The sequence below is a fragment of the Corvus kubaryi genome, unplaced genomic scaffold, assembly GCF_017639235.1.
Source record: "Corvus kubaryi isolate FWS band 111438036 unplaced genomic scaffold, C.kubaryi_AGA036_p1.0 split1-65, whole genome shotgun sequence".
Lineage (NCBI taxonomy): Eukaryota > Metazoa > Chordata > Aves > Passeriformes > Corvidae > Corvus > Corvus kubaryi.
In genome coordinates, this window is record NW_024582080.1 from 6,004,483 (window position 1) to 6,028,183 (window position 23,701).

Below are 23,701 nucleotides of genomic sequence, written 5' to 3' on the forward strand. Positions count from 1 at the left end.
AACAAAACTATCTTTTCTAGCTCTCATTTCCCTGCACAAGGGATGCTGGGCCAGCCCCTGGGTGCATTGGGTCTTGAGGCAAATGCTGATGCTGAACTTTTCTCTCTTGCTCTGTCCTTTCAAAGCCTTTTATGTACAGAAGGAAACTAGCGCTGCAGATGATTATTGTCTACTAATGGTGTTTTTAATTACTGATTTTCAGGACACCCAATTAACTTTCTGCTGAAAACAAGAATTTTTTTCCTCCCTTGAAGCAAGCCAGTGATTCATATTTTAATATAAACTTTCTAAAGTTTTGACTCGTGCAGCAATTCCAAGAATTTTTATTTCTGAGCTCTTTGAAGCATTTTAACATACTAATGAAATACAGTGCCTCTGTCATCCACAAAGCAAACCTCATGTTAAGCAGGGCTTGCTGTCATTGAAGCATGGCAAGTGCCATTTTCAGGGCCCTTGAGATGCCTTGTCACACAGCATCTCCTTAGCGGGAGTGTACGGCCACACCTTCCCAGGCCCCAGCCTGTAGGAGCACAGAGGCGAGCAGGAGGTGCCATTGAATCAAGTGTGGCACTGCTAGTCCTAGGGAAGGGAAAAATATTGGGAAACAGAGCTTGCTGAAGAGTGTTTGGAATCAGGATGGAATTTATCAGCTGATCAGTTCAATCAAACCAAAGGGAACTGTGTTGGGCTGGGCTCTGGGAGCTCCTGCTTTGCAGGGAGACAAGCAGGAGATCGGCAGCCCTTTGGTCTCATGATGAGTAAAGCAGAGAGGTTCTGCTTGGCTTTCATAAGTGAGAGCCAAGCTGTAGAGTCCAGAGTTGAAAAACATTTCTGTTGGCTATTAAAGGGAATGCATGTGACACAGAGATATGCCATGTGAACTCCAGAGATTTCCAGCAGGAGAAAGACTAAATGAGGACCAAGTATAAATGAGAGAGGTTTTTCTGAAAAGTAAGTTAGGTAATGCGTATTTTGATCCTTCAAAAAATGTGTTTGATATTAAAATGCAAAAGTGTATGGCTTTCTCATCAGGTGGAGGTAGCAAACTGTCCTACTTTACATAACAGCCACAGTAGTAAATGAATGACGAATAGTTCAGGATCTCTTTGGGAAATGGCAGTCAGAGGTAAGAGCATCTACTGTATGAAGACTGCCCAGGAGAAAAATCCCCACTCAACATGTTATTATTTAAAATTTTCTGGTTTAGATAGGAAGTTTTCAATTTTCTATTTTATTTTGATTTTGCCTCGAAATATCCATTTTGATGCAGAGTTTAAAATAGTGATAACCCAGTATTATATTGCCTTTCCCCTTGTTTTCTTGCTGAAAGTGATGCAGCACTTGCTGAAAGTGTGCAGCAGTGAAAGTGATGTACAGTTCCCTCATCTCTATAACTTTTCAAATCCCATAATCTTTAGGAGAAATATGAGTGTGTTTGTAAGGGAGACCTGAAAACAAGGTTCGTCCATTCCTGGTAGCACAAAGTAAAAGCTTTGCCTCAAGTTCTCCACCAGAATCTGCCAGGGTTAGCAGAGGACATGCAATAAGAAAGTGGGATGAAAGGAAGGGAGCATGCAGCAGGGCACTGGCTCCATGTGCCCTTCCTCTGCAGGCAGCTCAGTTTGCAGTTGTACCGTGGTTATCAGTGGCGTGGTCGTGTGATTAGGGAACAGCAGCAGGAAATGCTGGCAGAATCTGGGAGGCTGGCAGTTGGGAGCAACAGAGGAGATCAAAGGCTTGAGTGCGTTTGCAGACTGGAGAAAAATTGCAAGTCACTCCTGAAATGTGGGCTGGCAGTGCAGCCTGGCCATCAGCTCTGTCTGGCAGTGTATTCCCACGGGAGAGGTGAGTACATGGTGCAGGGGGGCACATCTGCAATGCTGCACTAAATTCTCATTCCCCATGGTCCAGCCCCCATTCAGTTTGCATTTGGGCATTCAGAAAAGTTGTTAGAGAGGAAATGGCTTATTTTATCAAAGGAGACTGAAACAGGGCTGTGCTGTAGTCTCCAGGATCCTGGCTGATCTTGTTGCCTTCAACTGTATGGTGAAAACTAATGCGGTGAACTTGAGCTGGAGGACCCAAGTGTAACTCAGCTGTGGAGAAGTTTCAGCTGAAAATGGATGTCCAGACTATCAGAGAAGGAAGGCTGCAGAGCAGTGGTGTGGAGGATCTGTAGGCAGACACAAGTGCTTCTCTTCATAGACGAGCATCTTCATTTTGCTCATCTTTTCATCAGTGTCCTCATACCTGCTGTTTCTTCTCCAAGAGCTCAAGGCTTTTCTGCATCTGCCTAGTGTCTCATGCATTCTGCCTTATCAAAGCAAAATCTGACAGTAAGAAGAAATAATGTGTTCTTGAGTACCTTAGAGTTTTAAGATGCAAAATGCAGGTTTTTAATAATTCTGTTTACCACATTATAGGCATATGGACTACAGTCAGAGTGCCTTTAAACTGTTAAAGCTTTTCCCCAGACAGCCTCATGGTAGAAGGCTTGACATACTAAATATATACAACTCCTAAAAAGAGTACAGGGCCAAGCAGGCACAGCTATCCTGGTTGCATGGAAAAGTCTGAGCTCTTCTAATTACAAGCCATTGGGGGAAAATGGCAAGTCTTTTATTCCTTCTCCTTCCCCTTCCCAGTGCAGTTATGGGAAGCTGAAATCATTTGTGAGCTTGGTGTGCCAGCAGGAGCTTGGCAAATCTCACAACAATTTCCATGTGAGGGGGAAGTGAGCTCTGCACAGTGACAGGAGGAACTATCCTGCTGTCCTTCATCCCTGAGACATCTGTATTTCCAACCAAAGGAGAGTCAGGGATCCCACAGCCAGGGAACACAGATGGACTCATGTTCACACTGCTTAGGAAGAAGTTGGTAGAAGTGGTCCAAAACAGGGACCAGCAATGCAGGTGATTTTTTGCTGGAACCTGAGCTTGTTCTATGGCCTTGGGTTCAGCTATACTGGGCTGCTGTAGGGCTGTGTTCACAATTAGCAAGTAATGTAGCCCAACAGAAGATTTTCAGAGAGAAAAAGTCCTGATATACCGTCATCTATGCTACCACATTTTGCTGCTTTATTGGGGGTTTACTGTTGTTTGAGCCTGTGAACTGCTCACTAGTGGTAGCAGCAGATCTTCCCTTTCATCCCCAAAGAACTCAGTGCACTCTCTGGAACTAAAGCACATGAAGGATGATGTAGAATAAATATATTTATTTCCACCTGCAGCAAACTTTTTTTCTTGTTATTCAGCTGATGGTCAGCAATCTCAGAGAAAGAGCAAATCTTGCCCTCTGTACATTTCTCCAGACAATAAGCAAAATGCTCTGTAGAAGTCCTTGGAAGATCTTCATCCATACAGTGCATGTCACACTGTGGTATTGAGTCTTTAATCTCTTCAGAAACCTTTTCTAGAGATTCAAAATTCTGTTATTATTCAAGTGGATATGTACTACGGATGGGTCTCATTTATGGGTTTTCAAGTACACTTTAAAGGTCAAACAAGTAATTTTAATCGGTTATGTGTGGGGTTTTGACAGCTGATAAGTACTGAATGTACACCAGCACCTGGAAAGCAGATTTGCTATGTTTATCATTACGTATTTGGATTGGGTGCGGGGATAGTGCTTTGCCCACACTCATTTCACTCTCCATCATCAAATTACTGGCACTGATCAACCAGTGCATCCACAGGAGAGCACTGTCATTGAGCACTTCAGATCTGAGTCACAGCTTGGACAGGGGCCCAGGACCTGTGTCTCATGGCTGCGGGTTAAGAGAGTAGTAGCTGCATCAGAGTGGTGTTGTCCTTGTCTCAGAGCATGCCTGGCTACTTAATCCGTACTGCTTTCTCCTAGGCTGCCAGGCTAGTAACCATTTGGAAATTAGTCTGGTGTGGTTGTTCTGCAATTCTTGTGTGCAGGTCACTCATGATGTGGTGGTGATCACAAGGTGACGACTGTCCTCACTTACTGTCTGCAGAACTGAAAGCAAAGAAAATGAAAATACTTTCCCATTTCAACAATATCAGTCATGGACTCGGAGCAAGGCTTGAGCTCGGGTTCTGTGGCATCAGCTTCTATCATGTGAAGTAAAGGGCTGACTGCAGTGCTTATGGGAGCAGCAGTGCCTACAGAGGTGAGCAGAAAGGCTGACCAGCCCCAGAATGAAACAGAGGAGATTCTTCAGCTTAGGGAAAAAAGACAGTCAAATTGGATATGACAGAAGCACACAATGTGGAAAAACTGAACTTGGGAGAATTGTGGGGTATGGAATGAAGTGGTTAGATAGTCGGAATAAATATACAAAAGTCCTTTTTTTGGTGTTTTTCCACTGCATTTTTGGAACATGATAGGGTGGGGTGGAAGAGATTCAAAATGGGATGAGATCCACTCATAGAAGACTAGTGGTGCAATAGTCCAGCTCCAGCAGCTGGCAGGAGAAGCCCACGGGTCCGAGCTTGCTGGGAGTTGAGCGGCACACTTGGGGAAGAGCTGCTGTTGGCGCACACCGCTCTTGTGCATTTTCCCAATTGGAAACCTGAGGAGTTCTTCATCAAGCCTACAGCAGCAGCTCAGCTGCTCTCCAGTGTGAGCAGCAGTCAGGGGAACTCATGGGCTGCCAGGACACAGGCAGCTGTTAGTAAGGAAGGAGTTGGTTTTAGCCCTGGCAACACTTGCGGCTGGGATGCAGCTCTCACCATAGAAAAACCCCAGAGAGAACACCAGGATTTTGCAGCCCATTCAGACTGTATCCAGATCTGCCCAGTCAGTTTTTCATTTCCACAGCACAGTTTCTTAAGAAGATCTGGAGGATGGAGGATTAAAACAATTAACAGTTTACAGAAACTCAGCTCCATTTTCATGGGAACAAAGTTCATAGCTCTGGTTTTATGGTACCACCTTGCTTTTATACTCCACACTTCGTTAAGCATTATAATGAACTCAGTGCTGTGCAGAAAATAAAAATGTTTCCTGCCCACACTTCAGAAGAGCTGCTGGGATGGTAAAGGCTCTTTCAAGCTTAGGGCTGCTAGCCTAAATAGTATGTACACTGGGCTAGTCCATCAGAAAGCTCTGTATTGCAAATGTAAATTTATCTTTGTAAGAATGACAAGCTTCTGTTCAAAGCACAGCACTGTATAAAGCAGTTCACCGAGGGAGTAGGGTTTACCATATTCCCCCCCTGGAACAGAGAGGAGTTTTGTATTACATTAATCAGCATCTAAGCCCTGAAGGTCACAATTATCTGGCCACTATTTTTCAGTATTAGTGATTTTAGTACATGATTAACTTTCATGTGTGCATCATTAAGATGAGGAATTGTTTTTGAAGTTTCAAAGAGAGCAGCAGGTCTTAGCTGTAGTATTTGCCATACTTGCTCAGCCACTCTTAAAAGGGATGATTTATAGAAAATCCAGCTGTGAGTTTTCGTTTCTTCAAGAGCAGGAGGCGGGACTAGAAACCAACCTAAAACCAAGCGGAGCATTGATCAGAGTAGAAATGATGTAGAGCACAGCTCCGCAGACAACAGCTAAGCGTCGTGGAAGTATTAGCTGGCAGCAATAAGGAGGCGGAAGCAGAGCTTGGTGACAGAGGAGCCATCTGTCAGGAGCTGGGAATCTGATTTCAAGAGAGCAGAAAATGAAGTAAAGAAGAAAGTGATTTTGGTTCAGAGGTACAGTGGAGCCCAAGGATATCTGTGGACAGTAAGTTTCTATACTGGAACAGGGATGTTTAATACAGCAGCTAATACTGTTTGAAAGGACTTTTCAGCTTTGAAAACAGACATAAGTAGCTCCTGTATTAAATAGCTTTTACTTAAAGATTTTATTTATTTTTAAGATGTAAATAAGCTTATCTGTTCGAGGTGGCTTGTTTAAAAACTTGTAAACAAACTTTAAAACTGCTGGTGTCCCTTACTTCAGAGGGTGTTATTTTGTTTAATAAGGTCATCTCCTGTCGAGGATAAGATTTGTTCGTTAACTTTTCAGAAAAATATCTTAGAAGAAAAGGCTGTTTTGGCCCCAGCTGTGAGGTGAAAAAGGTAGGCAAGAATATTTTTTCTGGAAAGGGGAAAGGAGTTCCCACCCAAATAGATCTAAACTAACTGGAACTACGATGTATAAACACCCCGGGGCTAAATCCTACCCTCAGTTACACTGATGTAAGTCAGGTTTAAGTCTACTGTAGTTAATAAAATTACTCCTGATTTAATTAAGGATAGAATTTGGTTGCACATTTCTTAATAATGAAAAAGCCCCATGGTTCTTTCCAAAGTGCATTTTATGTTAACAGATTATTAAGGACTTGCTTGAAAATACGTTAAAATTAATTGAAGACTCACACTGTGATGCATCTTTTGTCGTGTACTTGTATGCTTCTTTGAAATTAGCACAAAAGCCAGCATGAGATATTGTAAGCAATCCTATTATTTCTTGCTAGCAGGTTCTCCGATAAGGTTTGCATTGCTCATGGTTTCATGCTCATTTCACTTCAGTGGCTTGTATTTGGGGTGATATGCTTTAATCCTAAAAAGGTTTGTGGAGCTCCAGCTGGGAGCGATAAGGTGATATTATCTGTCGTAGAAAAGTGTCAAAGTTCTGTACAAGACCCCAGACTGTCTGACTGGGACTGAAACTGTTCTATTACAAATTGTACAGAAAAATTACTCTTGTTGCTGTGGTTTTAGTGTACGAGTTAGAAGCAGAAGCATTGGCTGCTGACTGAGAAAAAAAAACAACAAGTAAAACCCACTCACTATTATGGCCCAATATGGATGACAAAACACTGTAGCATGTGTGGGAAAATGGCTGCAGTCCAATGTCTGGAACCATTTATCTTCTGGTAGAGTCTGGAAGATGACTGTTTTATGTATTTTACAGAAATCCCTGCTGATTGATTTCATTTACTTAGGAGGAGGGGTCACAGTGACTGATGGCAGGGACAACTGGGGCAAAAAGTGGATTCTTTGCATTATCCTGACATCCTGTTCTGGTTGGAGTTATTGGTACCTTTTGAAGGCACCACACCATGCTGGGCATTTTACTGCTACGTTTGCTACTGCACACAGAAGTTTGCTGCTTCTTTCTGGGTCTCAGCAAGCTGAGAGTTGCAGGTTGTGCTTCCACTAGTGCCAGGCACATTTTGGAAATTATGATTTGCAGGGGTTTGGAGGGGAATGGACAGAAATGGGTACAGGTCTGTGTAACCTGCCAAAAGCTTGGCTGATGGTGGGTGCTGTTATTGAAGAGGGAGGAAAGACTTTGTGAAAGGTCTGGAGGGAAAGTCTGTTTTCAGTGTGTGAGGCTTGCAGAAACAGCTTGTCCCTCTTTAGCACATGAGATTGTATGCTAGGGTGATGATACTGGTTTTTTCTGACGTTTGTTGCTAAAATAGCCACAATTCCTGGCATTTCTTTATTTATATGGAGTAAAGAGCTTGCCAAGTGCATTAGAAACAACAGGAAAAAGCTGTACATCAGTGTAATTCATTTATCTCTCTGTTATTTTTATGTGTGCTCTGATGGCCTGTCTGTCAAGGTGTTTGCCTTCAAATCAATTCGGCTCACATCACGGCATGACAGTCACTTGTTATATACCAGGCATGTCTACAGGCATTTGCTTTCATGTTGCAGGGAATGAGTGCCAAGATTTTCATATGATGAAACAAAAGGGTCGGGGATATGTTTCCTAGTCAGTAAGTACACTGCTACTGTGTTGTTTAACAAAAATGGAGAGGAAAATGGATTTTTCAATTTCAACTACTTCAATTGGTACCCTTTAGGCTCTTCACAGGGTCCGCTACTAATAGTTACAATGCCAAGTGCAGTGCAGGATCACATAACAAACCTGGAGAAAGGGAAAATTATTGTGTGTCCCCCACCACATCCAGTTTCCCAGACACAACCACTTAGTACAGTCAAGACATTTTTCATTGACCGAGAGAGAAAGAGAGGGAGAGAGAAAGAAAAAGAGAGACAGAGAGAAAGAGAGAGAGAAAGAAAGAGAAAGGGAGAGAGAAATAAAGAGAGAAAGAGAAAAGAGAGAAGAGAAAGAGAAAAGAGAGAAAAGGAAGAAAAAGAAAGGAACAAAGAAAGAAGGAAAAGAAAGAAAGCGGGTCTTCTAATATAACCTAACTGCTGAGGAAGTTTCCTTATTTATCAAGTATTTTTATCAGAGCAGTAGGAGCAGTTAAGCACTGCACTTAAACAATATCCCAGGAATAAACTCAGCATCACCTCTCTTCCGGACAGCATCTTGTACAATTGCCATGCACTGTCATTCAGCCCAGTCAGGTTCTTCGCTCTCACTGCTCCTCATGCCACCTTGATGTGCACTCGTTTTCTGTCTCTTTGTGTTGAGGGTGTGCATATGGTCAGACATTTTGGTTTTACTCATGTGTTAACCTCTGATTTGGATTTTTAAGTTTACAAGAATTTAGATTAATTGTAACCTTTTCTATTTTCCTAATTTCTTTCACTTCCTTTTCAGACACTACATGTTTTGGTTATCCTCCCACAGAACAGTTCCTTGCTGGCACTCTCCCAGAGGCATAGCTGCTTTTGCTCTTCATTAATTTAGTTTGAGCCTTTCCTGCTTTTTGGTATATCTAACTCAAGAGGACAGTGGGTCGTGCCGTGGGTTCCAGGGGAAGGTACCAGTTACCTTCCATGGATATGCCACTGAGCTGCCTGATGATCCAGAACAAATCTAGTGCCCCAGTTACTTTTCCAGATCTGTCTTTATCATGGGGTCCTTGATGGGGTCTCTCTTCCTTGAGAGAGAGAGAGTGCTGGTAAACAGATCCAGTGTAAGCCCAGCGTCTCCTTTTAATCTTGAATTTGGGAAGGAAGGGAAAAGAGTGGTCTAAGCTGATGGAAGCTTGTTTTTTCATCCAATGGGACTGCATTCTCCTAGTAATTGGGAGCATGTTTGGGGACTTTTAGCCGCTGATAATTCCTCTTCCATAAGGATTGGTAGGATGGTGTGATCAGGCCCAGCCATTTAGTCTGCTGCCCGCACAGTCCCTACATTTTTATTAGTCAGCTCTTAAATCTTTTCATTACATGGAATCGTTTTTCCTGTGGCCACCACAAAGGTGCCTTCCTGAGTGTGCTGGTTCTTACAAATAAAATATCTCAGACCATATTTTAGACATGTTGCATATTATCCCATTTTTCAAACAAATTTTATCCATTTGTACTTTGTAATATAGCACATGACAAGCATGGGGCGGGTGGTAGAACTACAGCTGCCTCTTGTTTTCTTATCAGATATCGATAAAAACAGTAAATTAGATTAAACAAAAAAAAAAAAAAGCTCTGTAGGCAGTGGAACATTATGAAACCACCCACTGAATGTCTGCACAAGACATATGGCAACAGCAAAGCTGTTATATACTAAATGAGTTCAGAGTGGGGGCCAACTGAATGCAATGCATATAAGTGATTTACTTACTCATTTATAACCCTAACCTAAAATCATGAGTGTTTGCTGTTCCGTAAAAAGGATGACTTTATGTGACCCTTTAAAGCCTTCAGCATTAAGTGGCATTAAGTTGATGGCTACTTGTTTTGTACCTTCAGTGAAAATTATGCATAAATCAAGTAGGCTTTCCTTGTAATGTACTCATAATCCTCACAAGCAAAACTCCCACCCAAAACCACTGATCAAACATGGTTTCTTGAACTCAGAAAGGTCACCTCATAAAAAAATATGGAGGTATAATATTCAGGCCATCCAGGCAATTTTTTTTTTGGCTAGGACATTAATTAAGTCATTGTAAGGTTAAAATAATAATAGGGTTCTGATGTAAGCAGATAAAAGACAGGGAATCTACATTAAATTCAGTTTCCATCCACAAAACACATCTAGAAGAGTTAAGCTGACTTGCTGTTTAAGGAACATTTTGCACAGGGACAGACAGGATGGGCTGAGGTTGAGTCCTGAATATTCTGGGGTTTATGTATTTAAATAAAGCCTGTAGCATTGTTTTTGTTCCTTAATTACCTCTGGTTTGTTGATTTATTGATGCTTTTGAAGGCAAGTAGACTCAGTAAAACAGAATCATTCTGTGTCACGTAAAATTTCCTCTTAAATCTGTGGACATTAATAGACAAAAGGAAAGGATTGATGGTGGGAACTTCTGTAGAGATGGTCTTCCATCTACAGGAAAAAACAGTGGTAATCTCTAAAAGGTGGAATTGAGTTACTGAATTGCAAACGAGTGTAAGGTCTTGTGAAATCACTAACTAGAGCTGTCTCAGTTCTTGAAATCTCCCAGTGCAGCCCAGAATTTGGGCAGAAGGTACCTGGGAATCAGCAATCATGCAAAAAGGGTTGGTGGCTGGAGCATCTTCATTGTTGCTGGGAGAAGTGATGCGGAACTTGCCCATTCAGTGTGAAAGGTCACTTCCATTTGGGGGTGACTTTGTGGGAAATAGGAACATTGTTTGCTTTAGTACTTGTTATACAGGCTTTAAGCAGGAATGAAAACCACAAATGGTAGTCCTTTGCCAGCCATGAGCGCTGATGCACCATTGAAAAGTCAGAACATGGTCTCAGCGGGCTTAGTTTCAGGGAAATACTTGGAACTTGCACCTACTTTCTTCTGCCCGTGTCCTTGGGGCCCCCATTTCTGTAACTAAACTCCAATTCCAAAAAGAACCTATGCGTCTTCTTTTTCAGCACAGCAGAGCATGGCACTGAGGCGTTGCTCCTTCTGTGTCTCTCCTGTGTCTGTGCATCCCAGCTGGTGCACCTGGAGCAGGGGATGGGCCCTCACTTGTCACAGAAGAAAGGTTCAGTAGACTCATAGATGCACTGAATGGTTTGAGTTGGAAGAGGCTTTAAAGATCATCTAATTCCGAACTCCTGCCATGGGCAGAGATACTGTCCACTAGATCAGGTTGCTCAAAGCCCCACCCAACATCACCTTGAGCAATTCCAGGGATGTGGCATCCACAACTTCTCTGGGCAGAAGATTTAGAAGATTTGTTCAGGAGATGTTTAGTTTGTCACATCCCTCCACCCGTGGCTAATGACCTTCATGTGCAGCTCTGTTGTATTAATTTGGTTTGCAAGAACATGTACACAGATAACCAGAAGTGAATGTGGTAGATTCAGGCACAATCATGTGCTCTTCTCTTGTGCTTCTGAGCCACTGAATTCAAAATGTAGATTTATGTCAATATTTAGCACTTCATAGTGCATTTAATCTCCATAGGCCTGCAGGAACATGTCTAATTTATACATCCAAATTAATAGAGGTAATCACACAAAACAGTCAGTCTTTTCATCACTTGACCCAATGAGGAATGAAGACACTGTTTGGACTATAATTGCTTATACATACCTGAAAATACCATCCCATATTCTCAGTTCTTTGTAAAAACACCATGGGTTTGCCATTACAGACAGCTGCATAATGAGTTAGCTTCATTTTTTAACTGAACTGAAAACTAGAAGGCTGACCCAGATCTCAGTGGGATATCTCCAGAGGAGTTTTTCAGTGAACTTAGATGCTGAATGAGCTAAAGCAGTTCATTTTTAAAAATTGTTTGAAAACCATCTTTCAGAAAATAGAGTCTTGAATGCCTGGTGCTTACAATGAGCATGCTTGCAGACCTCTAAGGCAGCAGTCAAACATCCTCATGCTTCGTATTATTTATTTATATTACATTTATATTGTCCACATGAACTTCCAGAGCAAATTCAATAGACAGCTATTGTTCTGCCTTGATTCCTCAGACCTGGTTGCTATGGCATCCAAGTTGGGAAAATATCTGCCAGCTCCAGGTGGCTGAGCACACAGATGGGTGAAACATGAGCAGTAATTTAGGGAGCCATGAGGTGGTGTCCTGTGACCAGAAGGTATTGTCCATGGTTTTTGCAAAAAGGGGCAAGGAGTTGTGAACATTGCTGGGAAAACTAGGCTTTATTTAGCTACAGGAAGAGAAACCGCCTGTACCAGCAGCCTGCACAAGTACTGAGAGGTTCTGGTGGTAAACTATGAAATAATTTAATGATCTGTTCAGATTAAACACAAAATCAGAGATTAGAGGGGGCTGGCTGGTATCACCTATAGTCATGCTCAATAACATCCCGCTCTGTGATTCGTTCCACTCAGCGCACTGGAATTACAATAGTTGCCAAATAAGGCACAAGAACTGAGCTTTCAGGTGAAAAACACATACAATGACAACTGTAAGACCTGTGGAAAAAACCCCCTTTCTTATTTAGTCTTTGTACTCAGAACTTGTCCCTTGAAGTCTGCATAATATAATACAAATAGGATCTACAAATTCAATTTTTTTGGTCTAAACTATCAGGATCAATATTCAAATGCTTTGGTAGAGTTTTAACTCCCATCCAGTTGTCACTGGTTTAAATCACTTTGATAGCTAGAATAAATTTTCACAGAAAGCAGGGGTTTTTTGCAACATTTCCTTTCCAGTCAAAAAAAAAGAACAAGAACAAAGACTACCAAACAAAATGCAACTTGTCTAAAATCTCATAAAAGCTCTTACACAAGAATCTATCAAGCCTGGGAAATATGTGTTCTTTTGTAAAAACATATTTTTCCTTGAAGTCATTGCTAGATTACAGAAGTTCACATAACATATTGGTATGTGTATGTGTTTATGTAAGACAGACCTCTGTATTTCACTTCCTGATGTCAGTGTTGCCTTGACAACTGTATTTTATTGATTAGTAGAATATATGTAATTTGGTTCAGAGCTGCATCATCTTACAAGGTCATTTTTCTTTGTGAAAAGTTGTTTCATTTTCTTATTCTCTGAGTAAAATTATTTTTCTTATATGAGAAATAACATTCTTTTGATCCTTTTGGGGGTGGTTCTGTGGCTGTTCTCAAAACCCAATAGAGTTTGACAAATGCATGCTGATAAAGTCATTAAATACATTTCTACTGATACATGCATTTCTTGTTCAAGTTCTTTTACTGCATATGTTAACCTAGTATCTAACCTGTAACTTCGCTGGTTACCAACTGGAGACTCTATCCATGCAGTTCCAGTTACTACACACCTTCAGGGTGCTTTTCCTCCAGAGATCTGAAGTTCCAAATAGTAACACTTCTCAGAATCTCTTTGAACTAGATATTATTATAGAATTTATTTGACACTTAGATAAGCCATCCCGTGAAAAACTTCCCCCAAAGAGTAAATAGTACTGAGAATAGCTCCTGAAATTGAACTCTTACACCCTTGTTCTACTCATTGTGGGTTTGTCAGATCTATGGATTGGTTCCTGACAGAGGACTGTATCTTTTAGCAATCAGTTGTCCCATTGCCAGTCCTATTTCTGTGAGTGCTGGTCAGGTTTATGAGAAGTTTTGGTGCTGACCTGAAGAGCTTTCATTTTCACACTAACTGAGCAGGGGAGAGGATAGAAGGGGTAGGCAGGATGCTGTGCCTTGGTTCAGATGGTGCCATGGCCTGTTTATGTGGACAGCTGGAGGATTCACATAGTTAGGTTTACCAAATCTCCTCCTGCTTTGGTTTTGTCCTTTCCGCTTGTGTTTATTTGTCTCATGGTTTATGAGTATCACAGGAGCCAAGAGCAGTCAGGGTGTGCAGCTTCCTGGATGAAATCAGACAGGGGAACGACAAGAAAAAAGTAAAGAGGCCAAGGAGAAGGAGGAGTACAAATAATGGATGGGAAAGTAATGAAGTTCAGCCAGATGTTGATGTAAAAGCTGTCTTTTTTTTTATGGAGAACTGAAAGCATAACCATCCCTACAGTCCTAATATTAACAATTTATAAATTATAGCAGTGATTGTATTTATATGTCATACAGAAGGTAAATGATGGGAATGGGTTGTCAACACACATAGGAAAACAAGTCTGAAAATCTCTAGCACTTTCTTTAAATGCAATAGTTCCTGACGATTAAATATCCCATTGGTTGCTATCTAAATATTTATCTTCAATGAAATTACAAGAAGTCCACAGTCAGAGAAAACCCACGCTGTTCTGTTCTCTGTTGTAAAGATTAAATTATGTTCTACTTTTGAAAAAACGCTTGGTTCCTGGGTCTATCCTATTGTACTTTTCTGGATAATTTTGAAAAATAGAGAAGAGAATCTGCCATTGATGGCAAGCAGGGACAAAGGCACTGTTACTAGATTGTGGTTTTGAAGGTCGTTTACCGTGCTAAGTCAGAGACCATAATGTGAAATAATGTTTTTAGTCTTTTGAACTAAAACATTCAGCAACAGGTCTTCCTAGCAACAAGGCCCCACCTAACATAGAGCCTCATTTTCTTGCAAAGATCCTGCAGTCTTACATGGATTTTCTGGGTCAGTCGCTGGCAGCAACAACACTAATTTATACCAGATGAAAGTCAGGCTGACTATAATTAGCAATACCAGGGTATTTGTCTGAAAAATCAAGAAACACTGGCATTTGCCAGAGAGACCATGTGTCTTGTGGAGAACCTGGTTCATTTAATTCAAGATTTAGGTACCTGGGGTTAAGCAGATGCTCCAGTCAATTTGTCATGACTGCTTAAATTCCTCGTACAGTCTTAGGAGAGCAGCAGTTTCTTACTGACGATCTGAGGAGGAAGATCTGTTCCCCCTCTCCATCCATCCATCTGTCCACCCACCCGAGGATGATTCAGTCTGCCTCGTTCAAGTAAATACCTCTTCCACTGGGATTATAGAGGAACAATAGGAAATAAATGCTGGCAGCTCCATGCAGTTGGGTTTTACTCATTTGAAGATGGATGTGACTTATCTTCCTCTTGCATAATAGCCCAAGAATTAGAGCACTCCCCCCAGAGAGAGGCAGTCCTGGGCTCTACTTGTTCTGAGTGGGCTGAGCTCACATCTCCTACATTTAACTCAGAAGAGCTAAATTCCTCCCTTCGTAGGATGACCATCCGTAAGTCTCCGTGCTTTTGTTTTTTAATCCTTTCCTTTTCTGCCTGTCTGTGAGGACTGTAAGCTTTGTAGGGCACCAGCTAGTTTGTCATTAAACATTTGAGCATCACTGACTGTTGCAAGGTTCTGATTTTGGCTTTGTAATGAAATACAAACAATGGCAACAGTTGTGCAAATTTGTCTCTTCGCACCACAAAAAATGCTGAGTAAAAGCTTTGTTCTTGTGAATGCATTACATATTTTTGGCTGGTATTGATAAAAGTTGGGCTTTGTACAGCCTTTCGTTGTGAAATGGTTTGTGAAACAGAGGATGGGTCTGCCAGGATGTTGGATTTGATGAGTATTTAGGGAATTGCTGGTTGCTTGATGGATTGATATGGCCATGATTATGTCCTCATTTTTGTTGTCTCTTGTAGAGACATTCATGATGGAGCTTGGTAGATTTGTAGCACTGGGAAATACGATGCTCCAAGGCCCTTTCTTGCAAATTACTCTTTCAGGAGATTTTTTTGGACCTAGGTGAGTATGTAGCTCAGGGCAGGAGTAAGCTGCAGAGCTCCTACTCAGTGACACAGCCCATCAGTTTCTTTTTCTCTTGGAGTTTCTAAAGAAGAAAGCAGTGGGAGGGAGGGACGGACAGGGCTGAGAGCAGTGTGAGGACACTGTGCTGTGGGGACATTATGTGGTCACTCAGCAACACTGGCGAAGAATGCAGCAGTGATGTGTCCCTCGCATGAGTCATCCTGGAGCTGCCGAAAGTTGGAGCAGCCCATTGCCCAGTGATGACTAGTGGTTGACCTTTATTTCCATCTTAGAGATTATTGTAAAATTGAAATAAATTAATTTCTGCTTTCTGAGCACTGACATCAGTGCAGCCTTGTTTCCTACGAATTTGGATTCCTTTCCCCTGCCTCACTGAAAACAAGTCCTTCCCCTCCTCCATGGCACTTCCCAGATCTCTCTCCCATCCCTTAAATATTTGCAAGAGAAGGGGTACAGACACTGATGCTGATGCAGAGTGTTGTGTACTCTGCAGCCAGCTGACTGCTTCTTCTCAGCGTGCACAGTGGGTCACCCCACAAATGCCTTTCCCTTACTGGAATGCTGATTTATATACTATCTTTAAGACATGGCTCCTCCTGTCAGATTCGACTGAAACTGGCCAGTAGATTCTGAAATTATTTTGGGGGGCAGGAGTGTGTCCCAGAGAGACAGATGGTATAAATATTACTTCTTTAGGAAGCAGTTGTACAAATATTCTGTAATGCAGAAATTAAAAGAATTATTAATAAATTAGTAGGTGAAGTTCTGTGAGTTGTGTTGTGAAGAAAGACATAAAAGGAGTACATTTTTAGGTTTGCTGTAAATTTTTAAAATGATTATAATGAAAAATTGTTGAACAATTCAACAATTGAGTTGCTCCTCCATCATAAGGAAAATGTGGGACTCACTCTTGCAGTTCATCCCTAATGTGTTCCAGCCCAACCAGTGATGAATTTGGTCTGAACTTACCAAACATAGCAAACACCTATACAGCTCACAGATAGATAACATTATATCAGTACATTGCACCTATGAAGTGACAGTTGTTTTGGTCATCTACCACTTTGCCACCTTTAAAAGTGACAAACTATTAAAAGTGTTATCAACTCCATGTGCCCATTTTATTAAATAACCTTTAAGAGATAGATGAAGTCAGATTTGGAAGACCTGAGTCTGCTTTTTAGAAAAAGATTCTGGCTGTGGTTAGGATCTAAGATTTTAGGAGAAACATGAGAGCAGAAACTAATATTGTTTCTAAGTATACCCACCTGTGCTACATATTAAAGGAAACTGTCCCTAACTAGAAGTCCCTGTGAGTATTGTGAAAGCATGCACCTCTGATGTGCACAACAATGAGCTGTTCAGATCACAGCTTGGAGTCAAGGTGGTTGCACAGTACTGTGTGCTGCTATTTCTTGGTGGCTAGGGCAGGTTTTTCCAGTACAAAATATTTGAGGAGGTGTCTGGCAGAATGGATCTAAATAACTTACAAATTTTGTATATTTATGGATGAAACAATTACTAAATAAATATTATATAAATAAAGGTAAAATCCTACAGCAATGCTATTTATTATATTTTAGTTAGGGATCTTCCATCTTAACATTCCTGGGGTCTCATTTGTGATGCTGTCATTTCTCATTTTTTCCGTCTCCTGAAAGCAATATTTGCCTTAGGGGTATGGTATCATTGTGATAAAAATGAGCTGGTGCTACTGGTCTCATGGCTAATTGCTGTTCTTCAAGCAGCTCTCTTAGCATAGAGCTCTTAAGGCTGCTTTGGAAGGGGCTTTATGCTTACCACAGATGCTAATGCCCTCATGTCTTCCAAAATGATGGAGGAGAGCATTTTGCCCTTTTCGTTTCAAGGTATCATAAAGTCTTGGAGACTTTGAGGCCAATTGCCAGATGTGATTAAAAATAAATGAAACAGAAAAATTGTACCTGATCCCCCTGACACACTTGAGTAACAGCCTTTTCTAAGACTGCTTTTCTAAATGATTCTTTTTGCATCTGTATTTTTCTCTCGTCTGACCACAATGACTTCTTCCTTATCATTAAAAATGGAAAACAATAGTAGAGGACATTTGAGGATTTTTTTCATGCAGTTCTCTGCAAATTCTGATTGGATTTTGTTCATTGCACATAAGATGAACTATCAAGACAGACTGTAAACTGAAACGTGAAACTGAGGTATTAAGTGAGAAAGGAGATCTGCTGCTGTTTAGTGCTGCAGCAGGCGTCTTTGGTAAAGCTCACACCCAGTGTGTGCAAGTTGAAACATTTTCAAAAAAGTATCTGGTTTTTTGGGATAGGCCTACACTGCTTTTCTTCAAAGCATGTCTGTATTGGAAGAGAGACTAAATATCATCTTTTCTGTGTGCTATTACCTCAGCCTTCAAATATTCTAAAGGAAAGGAAGTAGAAAAGAGCAGGCGGTGAGGAGGAGTGGGGTCTCTGCATTGATGCTTTAGAAGGTTATTGGGGAATATTAGTGCTCAGGCCCTGAGATTGAACAAAAACAATAATTTGGCAACAAGTAATTAAATAATACTAATTAATGCTTCTTTACTACTTTACATGTGGTGAGGATTGCAGACACCAGCTAGATGCAGAGACTTGGTTATAAAAAGAGAGATTTTGTTCTTCAAATTCTGTCAATCTTTTCAAACAGCTATAAATAAGCAAGTATATATTTGACTGAATATCTTTCTTTGCCAAAGCAGAGAAACACAGTCATCATTATCTGTGAGCTATTCACAAAGTTTTGAATGCAAAAGCTTTAAGGGCTAAATTCTGTTATTTTTACTGATACTAAATAGGAATGTACTCTTCAGGTTATTTATTGGTAATGAGAGTGTCTGGTGTTTGATAAAAATATTCACTGTGAAGAATTGTTTTGGAGAGCTATTTATCACTAAGATTATAATTTAAGGATTTTCTTTATTTGGAAGAACATACTCTTGGCTGGTCAGACACACTTTTTGTTCATTGTGCCCTGTGCGGGATAACCATGGGCTATTTGGAAGACCAGTATTTGCCTGACACAAATATTGCTCCCTTGAGAGTAGACTGTCATGATAATCCATCACATTATCATGACATAAGTACGCACAGTTACTCAGAGTCATTGCAGTTACGTACTTCCCCCCAACAGGATACTGTTAAATAAAAAATGTTATTTGAGGAATTGGCAATTCCCCCTTCCATGCTTCACCCAAAGTATATTCTTAGCTTTTCATTCACTGGTGTTTTTGCTTTCCTGGAATCCGCTCTTCTGCCTTCTGAAACTCACAGCTGTGCAGACCTTTGATCCAAACAAATCTGTGATAGTTTGGAGAGATCTGCACTTTTGTATTCATCAGAAGAAGTGAGGGTTAACAAACCTGGGCACTGTAGCTGAGGTTGTCATCCAGCATCCCTTACACACACAAAGCAGCATTGCACGAAATGGCACAATTTGTGTGAGCAGGGGTGTAAATGGTGCTGAGATGCCAGCATGGCATGAATGTAAGATATTGCTTGCAAGAAAAGATGGGAAGTTTATGGGGTTTCTGCTGAATAGCTACAGGTGTGGCAATCCAGAGGTAGTTAAATGCAAGGTCTGGAAAAGTAAGCACTGCATTCCAGCCACACACTACTCAAGTTAATGTCTCCTCCTCAGAACAGAGCTTCAACTGTCTCATCAAAACATCGACTTCAGCAAAGAGTTGTAAATTTGCCACCTAGCCGGTTTGAGACCAAAGCAACCTGTTTAGTCAGGTGTATCTCAGAAATTGTCCTCAATCCAGGATTCCTCTAAGGAAGAGTAAATATTAGTCCTGCAGGTTTTGACAGAGAGTGGACTAGATGAACTTTCACTCTCCACTTTGGCCTTATTTTCCATGGTTTATTTCAACTTCTTAGATGAAGTCTTTTTAAGAAAAAAATTAGCATGGCCATCCTTGGGAGGAGAAAAAGCCAACTCTATTTTATTTTTGTTTTAACTGGTCATTTTACAGGATGTGGCTGCAGTTATTATCAGTCCCAGTACATGAGTCAGACAGTGGTATTATCAAGTTATTCCTTACTCTGTGTTTGCATGAGATCCAGTGAAGAAAATGTGACTGCCTTCACAGGCAATGGAGTTCAACATTTTCCTAAATTCAGTGACAGAGCACATGGAGGAATGAAATTTGACAGAGACTCACTGAAGTATCCTGAGCATTAGTGGGATAGCTGTGAAAACCAAGACAGTAAAAAACACAGTTGGAGAGCCAGAAAGAAAAGATACTTGTGAAAATGAAAGCAAAAAGGAGCCCAGGAGTAAGGAATTCTCTCTTTTGTTGAAAATACAGGAGATATGAAGGATGCGTGGTTCTTTTTCAGATCTGCTTCTTATGTAAATAGTACAGTGCATGCCTTATGGCACAATCCAGCAAAGCAAGGATGGAAATAAATGTTAGACATATTTAGGTGCAGTGATTTCAATTACAAAAATCTGTTGAAACTCTTGATCAGGAAAACAACCTTATTCCCTCTTAAGATAGTGTGAAACTCCACAGTTGGACCCCTTACAGCAGGGGTTTAAATTTATCTTTTCTTCAGAAGAAAATTACTTTACTTTTATCGTTTGATTGTGATCTAGGTTACAGAATATACTGCTGTAAAAATATAGCATTACTGGAATTTTCCAAGTCCAAAAATAATTTAGTGTCCAAACACGTATTTTATCTGATTTATGGTTTCACAGCCGTGTCTAAGCCAGTACTGCCAAATAAAATTTTCTTTATTGTGATATGTATGCAGTTCTTTTTAAGGTATTTGGAATGATATCTAACATTTAAATTAAGCAAATGTTTCCTTCTGAAAATATTCTGCTGTATTTATATTTTTGAAGTACAATTTCATCTTTTATATTTTAAAAGTGTAACTTATTTCTTACAGTATCAGTGCTCAAATATATCTATAATATGCTTAACTAAATCAAGGACCCAATACATGCAAAAAACATGTAGTCATATCCTACAAGAGCAGTTTTTTTCTTAATATCATTGTGAAAGTACTTCTCTGTACTTCAATAATTTACCGGTTCCGTTCAATGAATATCTCTCAGGAAAGCAATCAGACAAGAAAAATAAGAGAGAATTTGCCCTCAGCTCCCCATATATGAGTGTGTTCCTGACACCTCTGTAGAAATGTGTAATTGAAATAACATTTGCATAAATTCCATTTAGTAAGCATGCATTAGCTGATGCCAGTGGATGTGAGGACACTTAATCAAACAGTAAATAGCAATGCATGTCTAAGCATTGATCAGGTAATGCAGATGTTGTCAGAAGAATTAAATAGACCATAATGTCCTTTTGTTCTTTCTCTTTATTTAGTATAATATACTATTGCTTTCTAAATCTCCTCAGGGTCTTTAATAAAGAAAGATCTCTTCACTTAATTTCGACAGCTGCGTAATTGGGGTGCTAAATCATCCTCAGAGACGTAATCAAAATGATTCTACTATGTAACAATTTTCTGGGGTTTCTACTTAGTTTAGAGCAGAAGGAACAGATTTAGGTAATTGCAATCTGTTGCATTGCCTTAAAATTCAAGCATTGATCATTATAATACAATAGTTATGAAACCAAAGATCTGCAGGTCCCTTGTAAGTAAACCTAATTCAAAATTCAGAATAAACATTGTGGTAGATATAGTTACAGTGTAGGAAAATCTAATCCACAAAGACAGTTTAACAGAATTATTACATTTGGTTTGCCAGATTCCAATCACAAACCAGCATCAGAATCTGGAAGAAAAAGTCACTAAATCTGACATCCAATCATTACTTTAGCTACACAAAATGCACCAAATAACTACCTGAATGCTAGACTCTGTTCATAAAGTCACAGGATCCATGCACCAGCACTTTCCATGCTTAATGGGAAGGTGATAGCAGTAACTGGGAAACTGAGGCTTTGTTCACAAGGTGCCCCATGCAGAGATGGGATCCAAGAGGGAAACCCCAGACTGGGATCTCACCCCCTCCTGTCCTTCCCTGTGTGCTGATCAGTCTCTTGGCCCTAACACAGGTGCCAGGTGATATATTTGTTCTGGTTCCAGGTATTTCTGCTTGAAGGCAGTGAAGTTTCCTTTATTCTAGGAAACTCTGAGAAAAGGGCAGGGATCCCAACACTTATACGGTTTCAGCCTTTGGTCCAATGATATTGTCACCAGTGTACACATCAATTGAATCAGATTTCCTGGATTTATTCTAAGAAGAAACAACAGTAGGGCAGGACTCCAACCTAAAATCATATGCTAAGCAGAAGGGGTTTCAGCTAATGTTATCCCTTGGAGTTATGCTGAACTGCTAATTCAAGTGCTCAGTGCATGGTAAAATTCCTGTAGTGACATTCTGCAAAAGAGAAGCTCATCTTAGAAGTGGTGCAGAGAGTGACATGGAAGTTCAGCCAAGCCAGGTGGCTTGTGGACACTGCAGCATCCTCCTGGAAATGATCTGCCCATGCTCTCCGAGAGCATTTTTCCTGCAAACAGGCTATATGTAAATTTCTTGATACACCCTCAATTTTCACTGTATAATAGCACTAATGACCTTGACAGAAAGCATTTCCTAGGGATTAATAACCATTTGAGATTTAATGACCTGAGGCTATGCCTCAGGCCATCAACTCCTTCAAGCTGCTCATTAAATCCTTAGGGTGCACAGTCTCCTTCAATCACTCCTGCTTAAGCATTTGCTCAGTGTCACCTAATAACAATATTCTCCCTGAGGTATTTCCTCTTCAGAGGCCCTGGAAATGTGTTTGTCCTTAAGACTTTTGGGAAAAGAACTCATCATTAATTTTTTAGGTGACTGTGTTACAAGTCAGAGCATTTACTCAGGCTGTCACTGAACTTTTGGTGTGAGGAACTCAGTAAAAAATGAGACAAATTCATAACTTGCACCTTGAAATACAAACTACTTTTTCTAGTTGCTTACAATCTCATAATATAAATCAAGAGCCAGTAGCCTCCCCCATCCAAACACTGGTGGTTCAGCCAAAGGTAACTCATTTGAGAGGTGATTTTGGAGAGGCTACCACTTCCTAGCAAAGACTGGCTTCATACTAGCTCTAAAAGACCCCCAAATTCAGGTCTGTGCAGAAGGAACAATACAGAGCAGAGTTGCCTATTGGAAGAGAAATGCTCTGACAGGCCAATTTCTTACCAATGAAGTCATAAGTCAAAGACAGTGTATTGTCCCATGTTATGGTACATACTTGTGAAGGCTGAAGTTGTTTTTCTATTGAAGATTTTTCATTTAAGGGAACATTCTTCCCGTATTCAGATGGCACCAAGCACAATTGGATCTTAGTTAAATCTGCTGCTGTGGTGTTACATCGTGTTCCCTGTTTATTTGTGTAAGAGTGCAGCGCAGCATGCCAAATAGGCATGGCACAAGCAAATTGCTATTATGAGTATCTTCCCAGAGTTTCTAAACTGAGAGAGAAAGAAATGCTTGGGGAAGAAGGCAATCAACAACCATTGTAGGAAGCTGATACAGCAAGCGTGGGGCAGAGTGATGTGTCTACAAATCAGTTACATTGTCTTCACATCAATTACAAGAATCCTCTGGTGAGGCTCTGCCAGGATCACGTTCTCACATTAGTCTCTGTTGTGCGCTGAGCAATCAGTTCCCTTGTTATGTCTAGGGAGAACTAGGAACGGGGCTCTTAGGGAGCTGGAAAGTGGAAATGCCTACCCATCTGTCTGGGAAGACCTGCCCTCAACCTGACTTTAACTTGGAACCAGCCCTGTGCTTTGAGCTAATGTCTTTGTCCAGAGGCAGCCCACATATTCAGGGAAAGAATAGTATTTCTAAATTAGCAAATTCTAAAACTTACAAGTACTGGGAGTAGTTTATAAGCTTGAGATACTTCATCTTATAAAACAATTAAGAAAACCTGGATACCAAGAATGTATCAACTGCAAGGGGGGGAATCTGGATAATCGGAGCTTAATTCTGGTGAGAGATAGATATAACATAGATACACATACATACATACATATGGAATATATACATACAGTTATGTATGGAAACCAGCAGGTGAATTGTTCATCAATAAGGCATTGTGGTGATTAGGGGGTGAACAACGTAAGTACTTGGTTGTTTATGTTTCAGATTAGTGGATTTTGAGGTCAGGTAGCTAATTTCATGGTAGGCTTTGTGTGGGAAATACATGCTGTTTGTGGTAAACACTGGGCACCTACACAGGAA

General features: G+C 40.6%; 1 protein-coding gene across 12 annotated transcripts in view; it reads left to right on the top strand.

Annotated features, from left to right (window-relative positions):
- Window positions 1-23,701, top strand: part of STARD13 (StAR related lipid transfer domain containing 13) — a 324,425-nt gene that overhangs the window by 246,669 nt on the left and 54,055 nt on the right. Inside the window, exon 1 of one of the 12 annotated variants that reach the window (XM_042014125.1) lies at window positions 5,695-5,708. The exons of 10 other annotated variants lie outside the window; for them this stretch is intronic. Coding sequence is in view for 1 of the 2 variants with exons in the window: in XM_042014122.1 (XP_041870056.1) it covers window positions 14,900-14,909 (10 nt within the window). In the remaining variant the exon portion in view is untranslated. Of the gene's footprint in view, window positions 1-5,694; window positions 5,709-14,840; window positions 14,910-23,701 lie in introns of those variants that run through there. One more of the 12 variants, XM_042014122.1, reaches the window with a different exon arrangement.